The sequence below is a fragment of the Thamnophis elegans genome, chromosome 9, assembly GCF_009769535.1.
Source record: "Thamnophis elegans isolate rThaEle1 chromosome 9, rThaEle1.pri, whole genome shotgun sequence".
Classification (NCBI taxonomy): domain Eukaryota; kingdom Metazoa; phylum Chordata; class Lepidosauria; order Squamata; family Colubridae; genus Thamnophis; species Thamnophis elegans.
In genome coordinates, this window is record NC_045549.1 from 43,192,883 (window position 1) to 43,214,631 (window position 21,749).

At 38.5% G+C, this 21,749-nt stretch overlaps 1 protein-coding gene across 5 annotated transcripts in view; it reads left to right on the top strand.

Annotated features, from left to right (window-relative positions):
* Positions 1-18,656, top strand: part of PDE5A (phosphodiesterase 5A) — a 104,889-nt gene extending 86,233 nt beyond the window's left edge. For 4 of the 5 annotated variants that reach the window (XM_032223627.1, XM_032223624.1, XM_032223625.1 and 1 more), the window contains exons 12-21: positions 1,208-1,354; positions 2,444-2,569; positions 4,914-5,008; positions 11,534-11,621; positions 13,499-13,599; positions 13,743-13,820; positions 15,135-15,198; positions 15,723-15,797; positions 17,273-17,356; positions 17,660-18,656. In XM_032223627.1, coding sequence (XP_032079518.1) covers positions 1,208-1,354; positions 2,444-2,569; positions 4,914-5,008; positions 11,534-11,621; positions 13,499-13,599; positions 13,743-13,820; positions 15,135-15,198; positions 15,723-15,797; positions 17,273-17,356; positions 17,660-17,797 — 996 coding nt within the window. In that variant the 3' untranslated portion in view covers positions 17,798-18,656. Of the gene's footprint in view, positions 1-1,207; positions 1,355-2,443; positions 2,570-4,913; positions 5,009-8,361; positions 8,604-11,533; positions 11,622-13,498; positions 13,600-13,742; positions 13,821-15,134; positions 15,199-15,722; positions 15,798-17,272; positions 17,357-17,659 lie in introns of those variants that run through there. The other variant, XM_032223628.1, reaches the window with a different exon arrangement.
* The last annotated feature ends 3,093 nt before the right edge of the window (positions 18,657-21,749 follow it).

Genomic DNA, 21,749 nt, shown 5'->3' on the forward strand with positions numbered 1-21,749 from the left:
GGCCACCACAGGTGCCCCTGACATGAGTGATGTTGAGCTGGCCACACCTTCTCTGGCCCCCTGATGTCAAACACAACCTTGATGGAGCCCTCAGTGAAATTGAGTTTGACACCCCTGCCCTAGAGGAATCCTTCATGGAAGAGTTAAAAGAAAAAATACCAACATCACAACATGTTTACTAACTTAATTTGGAAAGACAAAGCCTGTTTGATTTACCTCATCTTCAGAGGACCCTCTATCATCTGCCATATATCAATCCTATTAGTTATTATTAAAGCTGTGTACTTTTAAAAACCCTTTTAAAATTGCATTTACTGATAGCATGAAATGTCTGCAAATCAAATTCATTTCATGTTTATAGGGTTTTCCCTCTTTTTTTGCAAGAGAAATTAGAATATCTATATACAAACATGATAGACATTTAAAGTTAGGTAGCTATCAAGTTCATGAGTGAGTTTTTTCATTTTGTTAATAGTGAAGAATTCTGGCATTAAATTTTCTCATGTTATTGCTTAGTTAAATTTGGGAACAAATATTTACTTTTCAGGTACATAAAACTTTGCCTGAGATCTCTGACTTTTAACCAGCATGTTTTAAATATATAACTTTGAGTACAGATTCAATAAAAAACATTAGTCATCTAGTTTATAAAAGAACATTTTTGTGTAAGTATTTTTAACCAAGGGCTTTAGATATGTTAACCAGATAATGTGCCCTCTTTTGAAATATGCACTTTTCTACACCAGAAGTATATAGCTAAAATTGCACATGTGTTGGGGGCAGATTGTAATCTATACAAATTACTTTGGGACAACAATGACCTAGATGACTGAGAATCTCCATAGACATGAGAGGAACAGCTCTCTCCTGTGGTTGTTCAGAAGTAAATCCTAATTTATAAGTAGAAAAGCTAGGTTGATTTCCTTTTTGTCAACACATACCTTACTTTCTGGGTTGGAGATCACAATTTGTCTTCTGCTAAAATGGTGCTAGAGCCAAAATGGGTTTTTGTGGTAAGTAACTAAATAATGATAACACACACACACACACACACACACACACACACACACACCCCTAAATTTGACTTCTGACTAGGAATGTTTTCAATAAATCTAGATGAATTACATCCGGTCACATGGTGCTTTGGTTTATTTATTTAGTATCTTGAAAGACAACATTTTTCATTACTGTTCTTGTTTGTTTCAAGGCTGCTGTTGTACCGTCTGCACAATCTCTCAGGCTCACTGACTTTTACTTCAGTGACTTTGAGCTGTCAGACATGGAGACTTCTCTGTGCACAATCCGGATGTTTACTGACCTTAACCTTGTACAAAATTTCCAAATAAAACACGAGGTGAGGCCACAAATATGACCATATATGTAGCCAATTATTCTGCAATACAATGTTCTTTAGTGTGCACATGTTTGTGTATATATATGTGTGTGTGCTGTATGTATATGACCGGATATTAAATTGAATAGTACTTTTTAAATCATCCATGAGGTCATGGGAAAAAATGCATTATCTGTGAAAAAATATTTTCTGTCCTTTTCATGCAAATAAGCTTCAGAGGAAGTGGAGTTTGCTAAGCTTGCTTACCATTATTACCATATTTCCCACATCCTTGTCTCCATCTACAGAAGAGAATTTTCTCTACCATTAAATTCTCCGTGCAATTTCTTAAAAATTCTGATTGTCCAGAATTCTATAATCTTGGGAAATCTGAATTGTGTCCTGCTAAGGAATTCCTGCTTTAAATGGTACCTGAATATAGAGTTAAGTATATTGTATAATGCCTGGTGAACAGATTGCAGTGAGGTATTTCCATTTTTCTATTTTAAAAATTGTCAAGTCTTTAACATATGGTGGAAAAACAAATTAGCAATTGATATCAAAGCACTTTTCCAGAATAAGCCTCCCTGCAATTAGGTAGGCCCTTGTAAAGGAATATAAGCTTTAATCAGCCTACAGTTTCTTAGACATTCACTTTTTTTAATCTTTGGATAAATATGTACATAAAGAAGGAATTTCTTATCACTTTCAAACAAAGTTTTCTTCAAATAAACTAAAACCCTGTAGAATCAGCATACTTGATCAATAAGGTTGTTCTCACAACGCCTTATGTTAGTCTGTTCTTGAGATTATCAGCTCCCATATAAACCTGAGAAATAACATGCTTGGTTTAAGAAGTTGCATGTAGGTATTGCATTCATATCACCATGTATCCTAAAGCCCCTTCCATTTTACTTCCTTAATTTCAACTTTTGTAAGTTAAAATATACTTTTATAATTCAGTTCCATAAAGTTCCATAAAGTGTGTATAAAAGCTAGATGTGAAATTTGTTGAAGTTTTAATATTTTAGCTTTGGGGTTTTTTTAATCTAAAAATGATGGTGTTTATTCTGTACTATACTTTTAACTCAACAATACTATTTTTGAAAGGTCCTTTGCAGATGGATTTTAAGTGTGAGGAAAAACTATCGGAAAAATGTTGCTTATCACAACTGGAGACATGCTTTTAATACAGCCCAATGCATGTTTGCTGCTTTAAAGACAGGAAAAATTCAGGTATGTTTGGATAACCTTATTTATATTAGACTGTTTTTAAAATCTTAACTAGACATTGCAACACGTTATGTTGAAACTTTACAAATAGCTAGTTCATAGACTGTAAAATCTTCATGTAAAGTATTTCTGAGCTACACTACTAAAAGAAGAAAATATTTCATAAGATTTATAGCCTATGCTGTGTTGATAACATTATTTTGATAGCTAAAAATGCAAATGATCTGCAAGCTCTAGTAATGAAAATCAAGAAGCATGGTGAAAAAAATGAGACCAAAATTAAGAACAAACCTTTGGCAATAGATATAGCAATCATCTTAGAAATTATAGCGAAGATATGGAGGTGGTGGATAGCTTCTGCCTTTTAGGATCAAACGTAACAGTAAAGGAATCAGAAGTCCAAAATATTTGTCAGAATAGCACTTGGTAGGGTAGCTTGATTGGAATTTAACATGAAAAACATCATACATACTGGACACATTATGCAAAGATCTAGTTCTCTATTACAGACTACTCTAGAGAATGCTGGGAAAGGCCAAAGGAAAGAGACAAAGAGAATGACCAGCAGCACAAAGAATGGACTCAAATACATTCCTGATGGCTGCACCATTGGAAGGCCTGAAGAACATAATTAGGGCCAGGTCATTCTGGAGAAAATCTGCATATGTGATCAACATTAATCCAGTTGTCATTTAATCAGTCAATCTATTCCTAGTGATAGTGATATCTGTGACTAGGGTTTTTTGCAGCCCTTCTACTTTAACTGCAAATATGCCATTACAAAGTCATTGATCTGCCTGTTAGGAGACACCACTCTCTAGGTCACATGTTGACAACTTTTTGGTAACCAGGTTCTAAAACTTCTAAGATGGTCAATCTAGGGTCATCCATCTAAACAAAACCCAGACTCTTCCCCCCCCCCCCCTGAATGTTTGAGGAGTGAGAAGCTTATTGTTTCTATTTTATGGTTTCTTTGATTCCTATAAGCTCATGATTGAGACACCAGTCAATTACCCAGCCACAATGTCTTCTATAATTTTTTGTCAGTTGGCCTTGCTTTTTGAAAACATCAAGGCCTTCTCTTGCCTTTATATTATTTTTCCAAAATAGTTTAGATCAGTGGTTCCCAACCTTCCCAATGCCGCAACCCTTTAATACAGTTCCTCATGTTGTGGTGACCCCCAACCATAAAATTGGTGTCTTGGTTCCTAAGACTATTGAAAATATGTGTTTTCCGATGCTCTTAGGCGACACCTGTGAAAGGGTCATTCGACCCCCAAAGTGGTCCCACCCCACAGGTTGAAAACCACTGGTTTAGATTATCAGTGCTTTCAAAAAGCAGCCTGGTTTTACTGTATCTAATACTGTGTGATTTGTTCTTCTCGCTGTCCAAGCAACTCTCAGTCATTTCCTCCAGCACTACAGTTCAAAGGTTTTGTAGAGTTGAAATTAGTTTTCCTTTATTTATTTTCATCAACGTAAACATACTTAGGACTTACAAAAATTGCCTCAAAATGGGAGGTAGCTATGTTGCAATTTTCCAATAGTTGCCATGAAACTCCATGCTGCCAGTTCATGTTACCCTGAAGGCTTTAGATTGCCTGTTTAAACTGTGTAAATTTGTCTTTAGGTTCCAGATGGTTACTATGATATCTCTTGCTTTATTCTAAAAATATTAGATATTTACATTGCATGTGGAATGCTGTTCAGCTTGTGATTAAGCAAACAAGTAGAAATCCTCATACAGAGAATATAACTCAACTCTTCATGGAATTAGAAACCTGTGGAACAAGTACACATTAAGAGACCCTAAAGCAAATCAAAGTTCTCTATTAGTCAAATTCTGGAAACTTTGCTGTTTGGATTTTGCTGTACTGCAAATTTGGCCCAGGTGACTTTGGGCCTAGGTTTGCATAATTAAGAGTAGAAAATGAACATGGTATGACGAACTATTGCTTTGCATAGTTTATTTTAAAAAATATTGGTTGGATTTGTAGCAAATAACAAAATTTTATACCATACAAAATTGGATAATTATTATTTAGGGGCCAAATATATCTATTCAGAATTCTGTGTTATTTGTAATGCACATTTAAGATTAATTTTACTCAATCAAAATAGCTAGCCATATATATATATATATATATATATATATGGAGCGAGTGTCAAAATGTATAGATATGAAACAGCCAAGGAAGGAAGGAAGGAAGGAAGGAAGGAAAGAAAGAAAGAAAGAAAGAAAGAAAGAAAGAAAGAAAGAAAGAAAGAAAGAAAGAAAGAAAGAAAGAAATACCATGTCAAGTATTTTTGCAAATATAGTAATTTATCTCTCCTTCATATTGTACAGAACCAACTTACTGATGTTGAGGTACTTTCTTTGCTGATTGCAGCTCTGAGCCATGATTTAGATCACAGGGGGGTGAATAATTCTTACATACAGAGGTGAGTAAATGGCAGGTAAAAGGAAAGAATATTGCAGGTTGATGTTTCTATTTTTCATTTTGAATTAACATTTCAGCCATAATATTTACAAAAGTTTTAGCTAGAGAGATTGTGGAACCTGGCAGGGCAGACCTGGCATGTATTACTGAAACCTGGCTGGGCCCGGAGGGAGGAGTCCCCCTCGTAGAGATGTGCCCAGAGGGTTTTCAGGTGCTACATCAGCCGCGATCCCAGGGAAGGGGTGGAGGTGTGGCTATTGTTATCCGAGAGTCTCTAGTACCTCGTAGGATCCCTGCTCCGGAGCTTGTCGGGTGTGAGTCCTTGCTGGTGAAGTTGGACCTCAAGGGTCAAGTGGGCCTGCTGTTAACGTACCTGCCTCCCAACAGTGTTGCAGCAGCCCTCCCCTCGCTCCTCGAGTCAGTAGCCGAGCTGGCAATTGAGTTTCCCAGGCTTATGGTTCTGGGGGATTTCAACTTGCCTTCACTCGGCAAACACTCTGATGGAGCGCAGGAGTTCATGGCTTCCATGACAGCCATGGGCTTGACCCAAGTAATCCGGGGCCCAACTCACTCGGCAAGTCACATGCTCGACCTCGTATTTCTCTCGGAGCAGTGGAGTTGTGATCTTGGTCTGAGGGGTAGTGAGATCTTACCCCTGTCATGGTCGGACCACTACCTACTGAGGCTTGACTTTCGGAGACCAAACCCACACTGTAGGGAGGAGGAACCGATTAGGTGGTTCCACCCCAGGCGACTTATGGACCTGTTGGGCTTTCAGACGGAGCTTGGAGTTATTCCTGATACCCTCGTCCGCAGTCTGGCGGAGACTCTGGTTGCTGCCTGGAACTCAGCAGCGACAGAGGCTCTTAACCGGATTGCGCCTTTACGGCTGATCCGAGGCAGTGGATCCAGGAGGGCCCCTTGGTTTACTGAGGAACTCCGGGAGATGAAGTGCCGAAAGAGACGCCTAGAGCAACGATGGAGATCCAGTAAGTCTGAGTCAGACCGAGCACTTCTAACATCCAGCATCAGAGCTTACATCCGGGCAATTAGGACGACAAAAAGAACATACATTGCCTCTCTGATTGCTTCCGCTGAGTCGCGCCCAGCCGCCTTGTTCAGGATAACCCATTCCCTCCTAAATAGGAGGGATACGAGCGATCCTTTGCAAGGCAGAGCTGAGGACTACGTCCAATTCCTCGTGGATAAAGTTGCTCGGCTTCGGGCGGACCTGGACTCCAATTCCACAGAACCAGCTGAGGCACCAGGGGATAATCTGGTAGGACATCACTGGATTGATTTTCCAGCTGTTTCCCCTGAGGACGTGGACAAGGCCATGGGAGCTGTAAGTGCCTCCACATGTGTACTGGACCCGTGCCCCTCCTGGCTGGTTGCTAACAGCAGGGAGGTGACACGGGGCTGGATCCAGGCGGTCGTTGATGCCTCCCTTCGGGAGGGGGTCTTTCCCCCCGCACTAAAGGCAGCGGTGGTGAGACCCCTCCTGAAGAAGCCATCTTTGAATCCAGCCGTCCTAAACAACTACCGTCCAGTCTCCAACCTCCCCTTTGTGGGGAAGGTTGTTGAGAAGGTGGTAGCCTTTCAGCTCCAGCGGTCCTTGGAGGAAACCGATTATCTAGATCCCTTCCAGTCGGGTTTTAGGCCTGGCTACAGCACGGAAACCGCTTTGGTCGCATTGATCGATGATCTCTGGAGAGCCAGGGATGGAGGTCATGCCTCCATCCTAGTGCTCCTTGACCTCTCTGCGGCTTTCGATACCATCGACCATGGTATCCTTCTGCGACGACTGCGGGAGGTGGGGGTGGGAGGCACTGTTCTACGGTGGTTCTCCTCTTACCTCTCGGACAGGTCGCAGTCGGTGTTGGTCGGAGGGCAGAGATCGACCCCTAGGCCCCTAACGTGTGGGGTGCCGCAGGGTTCGGTCCTGTCCCCCCTCCTATTTAATATCTACATGAAACCCCTGGGTGAGATCATTTGATGGCACGGGATAAAATACCACCACTATGCGGACGATACGCAGTTGTATCTGTCCGCCCCGTGCCAACTCAATGAAGCGATTGACGTGATGTGCCAGGGCCTCGAGGCTGTTAGGGACTGGATGGGGGTTAACAAGCTTGTACTCAATCCAGATAAGACCGAGTGGCTGCTGTGCTTCCCTCCTACTAATTGGCCAAGTGTTCCATCTCTCAGGCTGGGGGGTCAAACAGTACGCCCCTCAGACAGGGTCCGCAACTTGGGAGTCCTCCTGGACCCACAGCTGACTTTTGAACACCACTTGTCAGCTGTGACCAGGGGGGCATTTGCCCAGGTTTGCCTGGTGCACCAGTTGCGTCCCTATCTGAACCGGGAGGCTCTCACAACAGTCACTCGCGCCCTTGTGACCTCCAGACTGGACTACTGCAACGTGCTCTACATGGGGCAGCCCTTGAAGAGTATTCAGCGACCTCAGCTTGTCCAGAATGCAGCCGCGCGAGCGATTGTGGGTGCACCTCGGTTCACCCACGTAACACCTATCCTCCGCGAGCTGCACTGGCTGCCTATTGGTCTCCGGATACGCTTCAAGGCGCTAGTCGTCACTTATAAAGCCCTTCATGGTATTGGACCTGGGTACTTGAGAGACCACCTACTGCCAATTACCTCCACTAGACCAATTAGATCCCACAGACTAGGCCTCCTCCGAATTCCATCTGCTGGCCAGTGTCAACTGGCGATTACCCGGAGGAGAGCCTTCTCTGTGGCTGCTCCGACCCTCTGGAACGAACTCCCCATGGAGATTCGTACCCTCACCACCCTCCAGGCCTTCCGCATAGCCCTTAAAACCTGGCTGTTCCGACAGGCCTGGGGCTAAAGATCCGCTGCCCCTATCTCGAATGGTATGATTGTTGTGCTTTTTAACTATGTATAGTTTTGTGTTCTTGTTAAACTGTTTGTATCCCCCCCTTCCCTTTTTGAGTTGTGAGCCGCCCTGAGTCCCCTTAGGGAAAAGGGCGGCATATAAATGAAATAAACTCAACTCAACTCAACTCAAACTTCTCTCAGAGTGTTCAGGGATTCTGTATTTGTCAAGGTTGCTTTAAACCAAAAGCAGGAAAAGTTTTGGTGTCCAAGAGCCAGGTTTTGGGTTATGAGAACTGCAATTATTTTGGGCTATAGCAGAAGAATTATGCAAAGTAGATGAGATGATAGATCATGTAAAGCATTAGGGGTTCCTATAGTTGGAACAAGAGTTTTTGGAAGTTTTATGTTTTGGATGTGTGGGTTGTTCTTTACTTTTTAAAAACAAATAAAAATACAAAAAATATACATAACAACAAATCTTGATATTTTTTCCACAAGCCATTTGATAGCAATATCTTGGTGGCACAAAGGGAAAGAAGAATCAAACGAAGTAGACTTCTCAGTGGTTTCCAGTACAATTCCTCCCTCCAGGAATCCTTCCAATGGGACAATTGGTTATATTGAATCTGAGGCAAGAGAAAGGAAAAAAACCAGCCTATGGGCTTCAGGAGGTCTTTTGACTCCCTTCCTCTTTTTCCACAGGCAATTGGTGGCAATTGGTCTCAGATGGGATAGGGCAGGTAACTATTAGTAAAGTTCAGTGACAATTGCTTTTGTTTTGGTCATAAAATAATATCTTCTAAAATATTATACCTTTATAGATTATTATTAAGGGACACGGTGGCTCAGTGGCTAAGACGCTAAGCTTGTCGATCAGAAAGGTTGATGGTTTGAATCCCTAGTGCCGCGTAACGGAGTGAGCTCCCGTTACTTGTCCCAGCTTCTGCCAACCTAGCAGTTCGAAAGCATGTAAAAATGCAAGTAGAAAAATAGGAACCACCCTTGGTGGGAAGGTAACCGCTTTCTGTGCACCTTCGGTGTTTAGTCATGACCACGTAGACGTCTTCAGACAGCACTGGCTCTTTGGCTCTGAAACTAGTCGTTGAGAACGACTAGCACATATGTGTGAGGGGAATCTTTACCTTTATCTTATGGATTATTATAACAATATGTTCTCTCCCACCCCCCCTTCCTATGCACATACATACATAATGACCAATATTAATAGTATGCCTTTTAGAATTTTCTGTAAAAATGAAGTATTATTGTTCTGTCCCAAGCCTCTACAATATATATGGATGCAGACTTGGCTGTCTGCCCCAACTAAGGAGGGAGATAAGCAACCCCTTGGCTGGGAGCCCAGAAAGCTATCTCTATGAAACAAGGCTTGAACTCACGAAATTCTACCAATCTTTCTATACGGCTGGATCAGTAAATTGTTGTTTCCTGAAAAATTCCCCTCCTGTCGCCCCACCTATAAGCTCTCCGGGAGGGGCCAAACAGTAGCCACCTGTTCCTATTTCCTTCTGTGACCCTTTTTCCAAAGCTGCTCCCTCCTCCTCGCAGCCCAATGCATACATATCTCCGGGACAGCCTCCCTCTGTTCTTCCTCACTGCTCCCTGACTGAGACGCCACCTGATGGCCAACAGGCCTCTCCAGTTCTTGCTCTGACTCCAAACACTCCCCAGAGTCTTCCTCAGCCTCCAGGGCAATCCTATAGTGTTCATCGCTGTCAGATTCCACTAACAGCTCAGCCGGCCACTGTTGGGCCACAACAATAATGATAGAAAGAACACTAATCACTGTATGAGGAAAAAAGTTTCATCCTATTTCTCTGTCTCTGTTCCTCTTTCATGGGTATCTTTCAAGGTTAGGAAAGGTTTCTATTTAGGAAAATGTTTGGAAGTCTGCAAGACATATTATCTTTTTATAGCATTTTATTTTTAAAAAACATAATGAATATGTTGTAAAAATGTTTCCAGGGATATTTTTAAAGCCCCCAGATTAGTACAAATAAATCAAAATAAAGATCAGTGTCTTTATGGGAACCAGAAAACTGAGGTTACTTGCCTCAAAATTATTTTCTTAGAAATATTTTTTTATAAAAAAGTGAAAGCAAAGCAGAGTGCTAACTTACAATAAAACTTTATAATAAAGAAATCTGGAATGGATTTTTATTTGAAATATCTATGTATTTGTAGATATAAGGTTCTCCTCTTCTCCCAATCCCATTTCTAAGAAAATCGAGTAGATAAGAATGTGTTTGCCATAGTCCTTTCTGTTTGACTTCCTCCAGATGTATCGTGATATCTCCCAGAATTTCATCTATCAGCAATAGGAATTCATGAGAGTTGTTGTCTTAATGCATTCAGAGAGCATTGTAGACAGATTTATTGGATCATATCTCAATGTACTTCTTGCCAAGGAGTTAAACTACAGAGATCTGTCAAAAATCCCTGATAGGATTGCAAAAAAACCCTGATGGATAAGAACTATGAACATCTTTATATCATGGACCTTTTCTAATAATAAAAACATAGTTATGTGTTGTGGCCCAGCAGGAGCCGTTGGAGCTGCCACCAGACTCCGACAGCGAGGGGCCCTATGAGTCGGCTCTGGAGGATGTGGAGGACCCTGGACAGGGTTCCAACTCCGAGCAGGGCTCAGAGAGGCTGGTTGGCCACCAGGAGGCCTGAGCTTTGGACCAGTGGGGAGGAGACAAGGGAGTGTGATCCTGACGTCATGTATTGGAGCAGTGGGGAGGAGACAAGGGAGTTGGTCCTGGATGCCCGGCAACGGAGAGCTAATAGGTGTAAGGAACAGTTACGCAGTTACAGGAGATAATTACACTCAGCTGGTGGTAATTAGGCTTCTCTCAAGACTATAAAAGGAATGATTGTGCACACGCTCGTTGCAGGAGTCAACATATTTACTAGAGCTGGAGAACTCTCGTGGCTAGCTTGGCAGGCTGGATTGCTGCCAAGGTTAGTCTGTGCTGGATTGCTGCCAAGGTCTGGACTGTGTTGGATTGCTGGCAAGGTCTTGTCTCTGTGTTAATAAATCCTTGAAGTATCTTTGTCTAGGCGTGCTTTGGTGTAGGACGAGGGGGGTCAGAACAGTTATGAAGATGAAGCTATTCTAGAGCATTATTTATGCAGACTTATCCTATGTATTCCCCTTTCTGTTCATATATATGGGGATTTTATCAGCCTTGTTAGGCAATGTAGAATACAGGATGGTTTTTTTCTTCTCAGCCAGGTCAAATAAGGGAAAAGTAATATCGTAGCATATCTTATTACTTGTCCAACTTTTTATACTTGGATACTTTTCATTTGTGCAACACACAATCACCCTTCATTTCCTTTCCCCTCACTTCTCTCACTGTGATGTTCAAATTAATTGGAGACTGAATCTTGAAGGATTCTGTATTCTAAAAAGTATATTTTAGACTTCATTTTCCTAGTCATCTGTTTATTTACAGAATTGTCATTTTACATGTGTATGTATCTCAGGATGAATAAGATTTTGTTTTCTTTCAGCCACATTCCATAATTATTATAAATGGTAGTGGTGGCGATGTTATTTTCTATATTCTTAGCTTTGTAAAGCTATTGTGCATCTGTAGTTAATTCCTTTTGATAATTCTATGTGGCCTGTTTTTTTTTCCAGAAGCGAGCACCCTCTTGCACAGCTTTATTGCCACTCAATAATGGAACATCATCATTTTGATCAGTGCCTGATGATCCTAAACACACCGGTAAATGATAGTTGTGTTTACAAGAAAAGCATGTCCAATTTAGTCTTTGAACAATTTCCAGTAGTATCTTCCAATCCTATTCTAAGCTGTGCTACTGAGCTTTTCCAATGCTGCCTGATAAGCTTGTTAATATTTTGATAACTCACACTAACTTGACCCTAATGAAAAAAGAAAAAAATGCTTAAGAATTCTGCTTAATCTTTCTAAGGAACCTTAAGCACTCTTGGTATTAGCAAGATTTCCAATCTTGTGGAAGCAGTGAGCTAAAGGCAAGACTTGTGCATCATTTTTTTATTCTCTCTAGTGAACTTTGATAATGACCAAACAAGAAGTTAAAAAATACTTTCAGCTCAGTATTAAACTCTTATTCCTTCTGATACTTTTATTTCCATGTTTTTATCAGTTGAAAATTCTCTTAATTTCACTTACAAGCTTAAAGACAGATATCTGGAAAAAGATGTTTATGCATAAGCTAAAAGGTTACACACATTGCAAAATGACAGTGAAATTATATCAGCAGAACATATTTAAATAATGCATGTTTGTTGGTGAAGCTGTGCCAGGTTCTGCATGAATTTGGAACAGCATAAAGATTTGGTAGAGCACAAAGAGACAATTAATGTCAGCCAAATTCTATTCCTTGTAATTGAACTGTGCATTTTCTCTGCTAACTTCTGTACAGGAATAAGGTAGGGCAATGAAATATGAATATTTAATAACAGGGGTGGGTTCCTGCCAGTTCTAACCTCTTCTATAGAAGAGGATCCACAAATCTACTGTGCCGTTTAGAACTGGTTCCAGCTCCCTCCCCCCGACCGACCGCACCATACTTGCCCCACCCGCCGTTCACTGATTGGCTGGCTCACCAATTGCCCCGCCCGCCTCTAAGAGTCCTATCTATACCTTAAAGTCTTAAAGCTATCAAGTTTGAACATCCCTGGTTTTTTTTTCTAAAGGTTAGGGGTGCAAGGGTCTTGTAACTTGACAGCTTTAAGACTTGCACACTTCAATGCCAGAATTACTGAGTCAAAGACTGGAGGAGGAATTCTGGGAGTTGAAGTCCACAAGTCTTAAAGCTGTCAAGTTTGAATACCCCTGGGATTTTTTTTCTAAAGGGTTAGGGGTGCAAGGGATTTGTAACTTGACAGCTTTAAGACTTGCATGCTTCAAATGCCAGAGTTTCTGAGCCAACATTTTGGTTGCTAAGAAAGAGCAGTATTAAGTGAGTTTCTCCACATTTTACAAGTTGGCCACGGCCACCCAGTCACATTACTGCCAAGCCACTCCCACCCGGTCACATGGCCAACAAGCCACTCCCACCCATTCACATGGTTGGCAAGCCACTCCCACAAAGCCATACCTACAGAAGAGGTTCTAAAAAATTTGAAACCCACCACTGAGGTATAGGTCTACATAGAGTTCTGTTTCATCTTCTCCACTTCTATTTTTGGCAGAAGAAAGTGGTAGCTGGAATAATTTCATCTTTTTTTCTCAGAAAATTTACAACAATGTGTGTGTGTGTGTTATTGTTGATGCTGCATGTGTCAGTGTCAGCAGTGTGCACAAAAATATAGATACATTAAAAAAAGCTTTTTTTAGGGATTGGTGAGGAAAACTCAGTAGTAGCTGCTTACATTTTTTCAGCTGAATAGTTCAAAAAAAATTTTTAAAAATATTTTCCTAGGGTCTTTACCTAGTTATGTTTTCTTCTTTCTCAATTTTAATAACTGGGTTTTAAAAAATTCAATATTTTTGCTTTCAGTGTAGAAGAAAATAATGTAGTATGTAGAATTTAACAAGATTCTGTTAAAGTTACTGTATCCTTATAGTCAATGCATTTTTGTCGTAAATGTTCCATTGTTTTCTTTTGGACCAAGGGCAATCAGATTCTCAGTGGTCTTTCTGTTGAAGAATACAAGGCAACATTGAAAATCATCAAGCAAGCTATTCTTGCCACAGATTTAGCACTATACATAAAGTAAGTTGCAGTTATGGTATTGCAATTAGACTTTCTGGTTGGATATGTAGTTTTTTTCCTCTCTTTTTTAAGAATGTAAAATTGTACTAATTTTCCTTTTCAGGCATTTAATAATTTTTATTTAAATTTTGTATGCTTTTCAGAAGAAGAGGAGAGTTTTTTGACCTCCTGCGGAATAATCAGTTTAACCTACAAGACCTTTATCAAAAGGAATTATTTTTGTAAGTTTTTTAAAGAACATTATTGTCGTCTAGTTTGATTTTTTTTCCTTTAGTCAGCAATGATTGGCTTGCTTTCATTGGGTGATTGGGCTGGACAGAATAAAAATTACATGAATATGGGTGAATTATTTGTTTCTAATTATTTGGTAAGGTTTCATATTATTTGCTAAACAAGATTATTTCCCAACATGATTTGACAAAACACCATATTGTTCTTTGAGTGAAAGTCTATTGTTTAAAAGCACTTATCTGTTAAAATTGGTTTTCTTAGCTTTCAGAAAAAATATTTCTTTTGCTTTGCATCAGAGTAGTTAGTTTACATTTATAACAGGAAGTTAGTCCTTCAGCAAGAATCAAAGATTCATTATGGATATAGGAGATTTTTGCTTTACAGTACACTGTATATAAAAACCGGGGATGGTTTCTATGCTCTTAAATGTGTGGCCTGATGGGAGCTGTGACCTTCTCAGTTAGTACTGACCGATCAACATACCAGGAGCTTTTGCAACATATTATCTTGCTTGTTAATACTGGTGATAAATGAATGACTGAGCTGTCACAAATAGCCATTGAGGATAAAGATCTGGCCACAGGCTGAGTCTGTAAATTGTATAGAACACTGAACCTGAGTGTTTCCTCAAGTTTTTTTCTTTTTTAATGGGACAAAGTTTTATAGCAGCCCAGCATTGGTAGCAGCAGTTATTCTTAATTGTATAAGTCATCAAAAGGGAAAGAATTTTGCTTTTCATGAATTATATGAGACAGATAAGCAAAGAAATGTGTGATCTACAGTGACATATAATTATGTAAATCGGGGACTGTAATGGTCTGGGTTAGATGTAGAACATTCATGAACGCTTTAAGCATGGACTATGTTATGGAGAATGTTTCCAGCTATGTTCCTAAGAACAAGACCCCTATGAATCCAGTCACCTCCTGCTGCATGCTGGCTGGGGAAATCTGGGAGTTGAAGCCTAAGGTGGAGAATCACTTACTATGCTCTTCAAATATGAACTAGGGATGGCCACTTAACACAGCAATCTATGATAGTGAGAGAGAAAGAAAGTACATTGTAGGAAAAATGAAATAGGACTTTGAAAAAGAACTATGCCCTCCTTTTAATATTATAAGTCCCACCATAATACATATTATCATTTGCAGCCATTCAAGTCATAACAAACGTGTATGTTTCCAAAGTTTTGTTTTATTTTTTCAATGAAATTTAGGGTATCACAAATATCCTTATTTTTCTACAGAAGTGGAAATGCTTTTCAAAATATATACTGTAAAAGCATGGCTTTGTGGTTTTTATAGGGCAATGCTGATGACTGCATGTGACTTATCGGCAATAACAAAACCATGGCCAGTTCAGCAGCGGGTAAGTATCTACCAAAAGCCTGATCAGATTCCTTATTTCCCTGAACATACTGTTCCTGCTATTTCTCCCATCTGAACCCACTGTGCATTTGGCAGAGATATTAATTGCTGCCTAGCAAATTATTGTACAAACTGACATTGCAATGAAATGTGACACATTAAAATCAGGGTAAAAATTCTTAGAAAGGCAGCATTAAAAATATTGCCTAATTTCTCTCTTTCTCTTTTTTTCTCTCCTCCCCCTTTCCCTCCTCTCTCTTTTTATTTATAATATGCCCATTTGTTTTAGAGTTTTAGGTGACTTATTAAGTTTGCTCCTTAATTTTAAACCAGAAAACCCTAGTGTGCCATTGGAGTTCAGAGAAAGTGGCTAGTAAGATTCAGGAAGCTCCATAATCATATGGAGACATGAATGTAGTTCTAACACCAATATCTTAACTACTATGCTATACTAGATAGAAAGATCATCATCTATTGCTTACATTTACTGAAAAAGACAGCGGATATAAATTTTCCTTCATGCAGATTGCTGAACTTGTAGCTGCAGAATTCTTTGACCAAGGAGATAAAGAAAGAAAAGAACTTAACATTGAACCAACAGTAAGTAGAAGCACAACATTTTAAGATTGTTTTGTTCTAGAAATTTATTTTACGCAGCATTTTTATTATTTCATTCAGAATCAAATATTTTTATCAAATGTAGTTAGAATTCTTGTCCTTTACCAATAAAGGACAATATTTGAAGCTCAGGTTTGAAATGAAGGGTTAAAATGAAGGGTTGAACTGAGGGGTTGAAAAGAGCATTGATGATGTTATCATTGGGTAATTAAACATCTGCAAGGAAACAACCAAGCTCAGAGAGCATTAAGGACCCCTCCTTTTCCTTTATTGCAACACGATCAGCTTATTACTGAAACCTGAAATATCTAAAAGTTTCTAAACAACCTTAACAACAAAACCCCAAGATTTCAACTTTTTGTGTGTATGTGCCAAACAGTGATCACCATCATGTTTCAAACTAGCATTTATGGGGGTCAATGATGTTCATTTGAGATATACATAAACTTCATTTGATTTCTCAGTGGTTGATTATTTAGCACTGAGAGCCTGTAATTAAATATACAGTATGTTCCATCTCCCTTGAAAAATTGCAGTGAAAAGAAAACCTGAATCTCTGATATTGAATTTGTGCTGTATTTTCTGTAGGATGTAACTAGCCATTTCACACTGCAATTGTAAAATTAGGTAGCATGTACGTAGAATGAACTTGAAAATAAGAGTTATGACTTAGCTAGCATTTTCAAGATTTATGCTTTCCAAAGAATATGCTCTATATGCTCTTTTCTGACATTAAAGAAAGTCACCAGAATTATTGAGTTATTATAATGAGAATACGCTGAGACAGAGCGTTGATTTGAAATGTATTTTCTATAAAAGGGATATATATATATATGTATATGTATATATATATATATATATATATATATATATGTATGTATGTATGTATGTATGTATGTATGTTTTTTTTTATTTGAGCTGATAAATAAATAAAGGGAGACTAGTATAGATCTATTTCAAGCTATTTAGCTCTCATCAGCTAGCCATACCCTTAATATATATATATTTGGATGATCTGAATATATGCTCCACAACTTGAAAATACATGTGTGTCTGTTTTTTTTATTATAAACCAGTCAGCATTAACTTTTAAGCCATATGAAAAATGATCTGTTGAGACCAAAGGCATGATGAAGTCACATTTAAGTGCATGTTTCCATTTACATTGATTTTTTTTTCATGGGATTTTGACCTAGTTCATTTAGAGACTCCATTAACAATATTATGTTAACATTAATGGATTGTACCTCCTCAATACAATTCCTACTTCGCAATTAAAGAAATTAGGGGTCAACAAAACTGGCTTATCAATGACTATATAGGTTACTGAGACTAAACTGGGATTTGAATGCAGACCAACTTCTCCTGACTGAAATGAACAAGGTGATGGACATGGACATATTTGAATGCTCTTGAACTAACCTTGCTCCAATATTTGTATTCCCCCCCCCTTCCAGGATTTAATGAACAGAGAAAAGAAAAACAAAATTCCCAGCATGCAAGTTGGATTCATTGATGCTATCTGCTTACAGCTTTATGAGGTATGAAACTATCAAAGGACATAATCATTTGTATCAGGATTATCTGCAAGTACTGAATTAAAAACTGTATTTTCTGTGCAAAAGGATTTAGGTGTAAGCAGATGACAGGAATGACCTGTTGAAATGAAGGCTTCAAAACCTTAAAAGCATATTTCAAAGAAGTTTAGTTTATTTCAAAGTATACAGCCAGACAACACTGGTTTCAGGGCCCAATTTATTCCTTACAAGCACTGAGAGACAGAGGCTATCTTGTAAGACTCTATTCTCTTTCCATTAATTTAATTCAAGTTTCTGTTTTTGCAGGCCTTAACCTACATATCGGAAGCCTGTTACCCTTTGCTTGAGGGCTGCAGGAAGAACCGGCAGAAATGGCAAGCTTTAGCTGAAGAGCAGGAAAATAACTTGATCATTGGAGAAAGCAATCAGCCCAAACGGAACTGAAATAAGCGTTCAATATGACATATTTGTTTACAAAGAAGATATTTATATATAATAATTTGGAGATAACTAATGTTTTACTAGACACTGTGTGAAATAGGTGCATAATTTGCCACTGCTGTATTTTAAATAACAAGAAACATATATTTTTGCACAGCACTCAAGAACACAATATGAATTATTTTTATGTAGCCTGATGTATCATAATTGTATATTTCCAATTGAACTGCAACTAGCAGATAGCCTGCTCAGTTAGATAGTGGTATGTAAGTGGACAATTTTTAGGACTGCTTCAGAAAATTCTTGGTACTGAGTTGTATATAGTTATTTAGTTTTGGTCAATGGCCAGTACTTTAAAGATTACTATATGTGTCACTTTTCTGTTTTTTTTTATAGTGCCTCTTCTATGTAAATAATGAAAAAGTAGTGTTGCATTTGAAAGCTAGAAGTTACCAGAAAAGCAAGCTGGGTAGCATTTGCTTTGCGTGGGGGAGGAACTAATTATTATTGCTTGTTCTAAGAAATCTGTTTTTTTCAGGGTGAGGCATGTTGAGCTCAAAGGCTAAAGTAAAAGTCTCAAGGGAATATGCTGCATCTGTGACTTTTCCTGTCATGGGAATGCTTGAATTTTACTCATTATGTTGCAGCAGCTGAGAAAAATCTGCAAATGAAATTGCCCAGAGTTCCTTAATAGCAATGAAATTTTTAAGAAATTTTAATTAAAATGGAACTATTTAAAACTACAAGAATGCTCTAGAATTTCATAAGACTAATTTAATAAAGCACGATCACAGAGCTTGTAAACAGTATGGAATTGCCAGTAGCAGTCAAGGAACTCTGTCAAAAGTAGCTTTAAAGAAAGTTAAAGAATGCAACAACAGGGAATGGCCTACATCAGGGGTGTCAAGCTCAAGGCTTGCCGAATCTGGTCCAGAGGGTGCTTAGATCTGGCCCGTGGGGCCGCCCTGGAAACAGTGAAGGACTGGCCTCTATCAGCGAAAACAGAGCATGCTGCAGAGGATTGCAGGAGGCCATCTCAGCAGAAAACAGAGCTCACCTGTTTTCACTGGCAGAGGGTTACAGGAGCCCAAAAATGGAGCTCGGCGGCCCTTTTTCGCTGTCAGAGTGCTCAGTCCACCACAGGCTCTCCCAACATGAGTGACATGGAGCTGGCCACATCCACCCTGGCCACATTCATACATACACATATAGTCAAACACAATACTGATGCAGTCCTCAATTAAATCGAGTTTGACACCCCTAGCCTAGATGAAACAAATCAAGTCAAGAAAAACAATGTCCAGGCTACCAGCGGACAGACAAAAAGAGGACATGTCCTTTTTGTCCTCATGTCCTCTGGCTGGCTGACATAGCTTTAAAATCAAGTATTGTCCAGTTTTTTGAGTATGTAACAAGCTGTTTCTTCCTGAGCAGCTTTTCTCAATGGTGCAGCATTTCTCTAATAAATGCTAAATGCAAGGGAACAAGGTCAGCTCTGTGACGTGGATTAGTACCTTCTCTCAACTGTATGCTACTGCCTCAAACTAACAAGACTCTAATCATTTACAGTAGTCTTCAATTTACAACCACAATTGGGATTTTCAGTTTTTGTCACTGAAGCAATGTGATGGTTAAATGAATCAAGCCCAATTTTGCAGTCTTCTTTGCCACAGTTCCTGAATGAATCATGGAGTTATGAAGTGAATTTAGGTTCCCCCATTGACTTTGATGGTCAGAAGCCCACTGGGAAAGTTGTAAATGATGATTATGTGACTTTGAGATGCTGCAACCTTCATAAATACATGCCCAGCTGCCAAGCACCCACATTTTGATCATTTGTCCATGGGGATGTTGTGATGGTCATAAGTACAAGGACTGGTCATAAGTCATTTTTTTCAGTGCCAGCATAACTTTAAAAGGTTGTTAAACTGTTTTTTGTCTGTTTTTTTACTGTAATTTTTGTTGCGGATGCCAAGAAGGACCAGTGTGTCTTCCTTTGCCTGGTAATCTAGTAATCCTAATCATGTATAAAACAATCTTTGGATAGCCAGAACTATTTGTCCATATAATTTATTCAAATATGGTTTTTTTGCCGCAGTACTACTAGAAGTTAAAAAGAAAATGCACATATTTTTTATTTTTTGGTAAATATAGGAACATTTGCACTTTTTTGTTTTAGTACTACCATCAGGCTTACATTTAGGGCAACAGCTTAATTTATTAATGAGGTAAAAACTACCATCTGGTTTCTCTCAAGATTATTGTATCCTTATATCTTTAGAGAAGTAAAAGGAGCTCATCTTAAAGAAACAGAAGCTTTATTTATTAGGGGCTTCTGGGAAAGGTTCTCTTATTAGCTCTCATGCTAAAAGCTTATTTACGAGATTCTGGACCTGAATTAACTTTGGGATGGTGGTACAAATAAGGTCAGTTAGCATGAGTATGTTTTTATTGTGTGCAATAAAAAGCATTGTGAAATCTGATTTCCGTCCTGGAGCTCAAGACTAGCTTTTTTGTAGCGTTGGCTAATGGTGAAGTTATTACAAGCTTTATTGATTGCAACATTTTAAAGTCTCCAGTTAATCAAATGAAAGCACTCAACTTTGCTTCCCTAACCACCGAACAATATATATTCACTAAATTTTTCACTCCTGCTTCATACGTTTGATAAAAATGTTAACTATCATTTGATTGATCCTTTTGATAAAACCTTATTTGTATCATTTCTTACAAATCAATGTAGTTTCATTAGTCCCTGGTCCCTTGCTCTGTTCTGAAGCTAAGCAGGCTACCCCAATGCTGTTCTCAGATTAGTGATATACTACAAACATTTCTTTGGAGTAGAATAATTTCACACCAACGGAGGCTTCTCTTTGACATGGTAATTTTAATGAGACTGATTTGAGGGAAAGCTTTCCTATTCAGGGGTAAATGATCTGAAATTTGTGGTGTCCCTTCTAGGAATACCAGCACAGATTTAAATCCTACTTACATATTTAAGAGGGGAAAGCTAACTGATTAGTTAAAACCAATATATTAATATTGAGGTTAATTAATGTATGAGGTTATTAATTAATTAATATATTAATATATGTAGTTATTTAATGAGGTTAATATATGAGGTTAGTAAATATAACAAATGGAAATTTAATATAAAATCACAACAAATTGCTTAAATTCTTACAATCACTAACATGGATAGCACACTACTATTTAACTATAGGTCTTAGGTGTGGTAGAATCTCCTTAACTATGCTTTAATTTGCATGATTGAAAGTAAAACCCATTACTAATGTTTTGTATGGTAAGTATAAATCAAATTAAGAAAGACAGATTATATGTAAACAAAGAACTTGCAGAATTCATTTTTGAGAAACTGGAGTCAAACTATTCTCCATGTTTTGTCTGAAATGAATACCACTTAAATAGACATACTGAAATAAAGCATTAGGGTATGTCTCTTCCTTAATTTATATGACATAATAAATGTAATGAATGTTTTGATAAAGTTATTAAAGATCCAGAAAGAATTGTTTTCATGGAAAAGTATTTCGATTCATTTGTAAAGAAAGACCAAATTATTTTACTTTGTCATCCTCACTTTTTTATGAAGTCTATCATATGTACTGTGGGAGACTTCAGTTTCATGCATCTGTAAAAACCAAGATGCAATATATTTGAAAATAGTAACATGTTTATAAATTGAAGCATACATTTTAAAAGGATTAGATTCAAAACCAAACTAATTTCTATTGAATACTGAAGGAAAATTAGATCAGTGATTGGTAACAATTCATGGATTTTTAGATTTGTGCAATTTATGTGAAGCTTATTAATGAAATGTGGAATATGTAGAAGTTTGCAAAACTCATAAAAACAACAATCAGGTTTTCAATTTAAGATAATTGGATTTTGGGATGTTAACTTTCCAAAAATTGACCATCCATTTATTTCA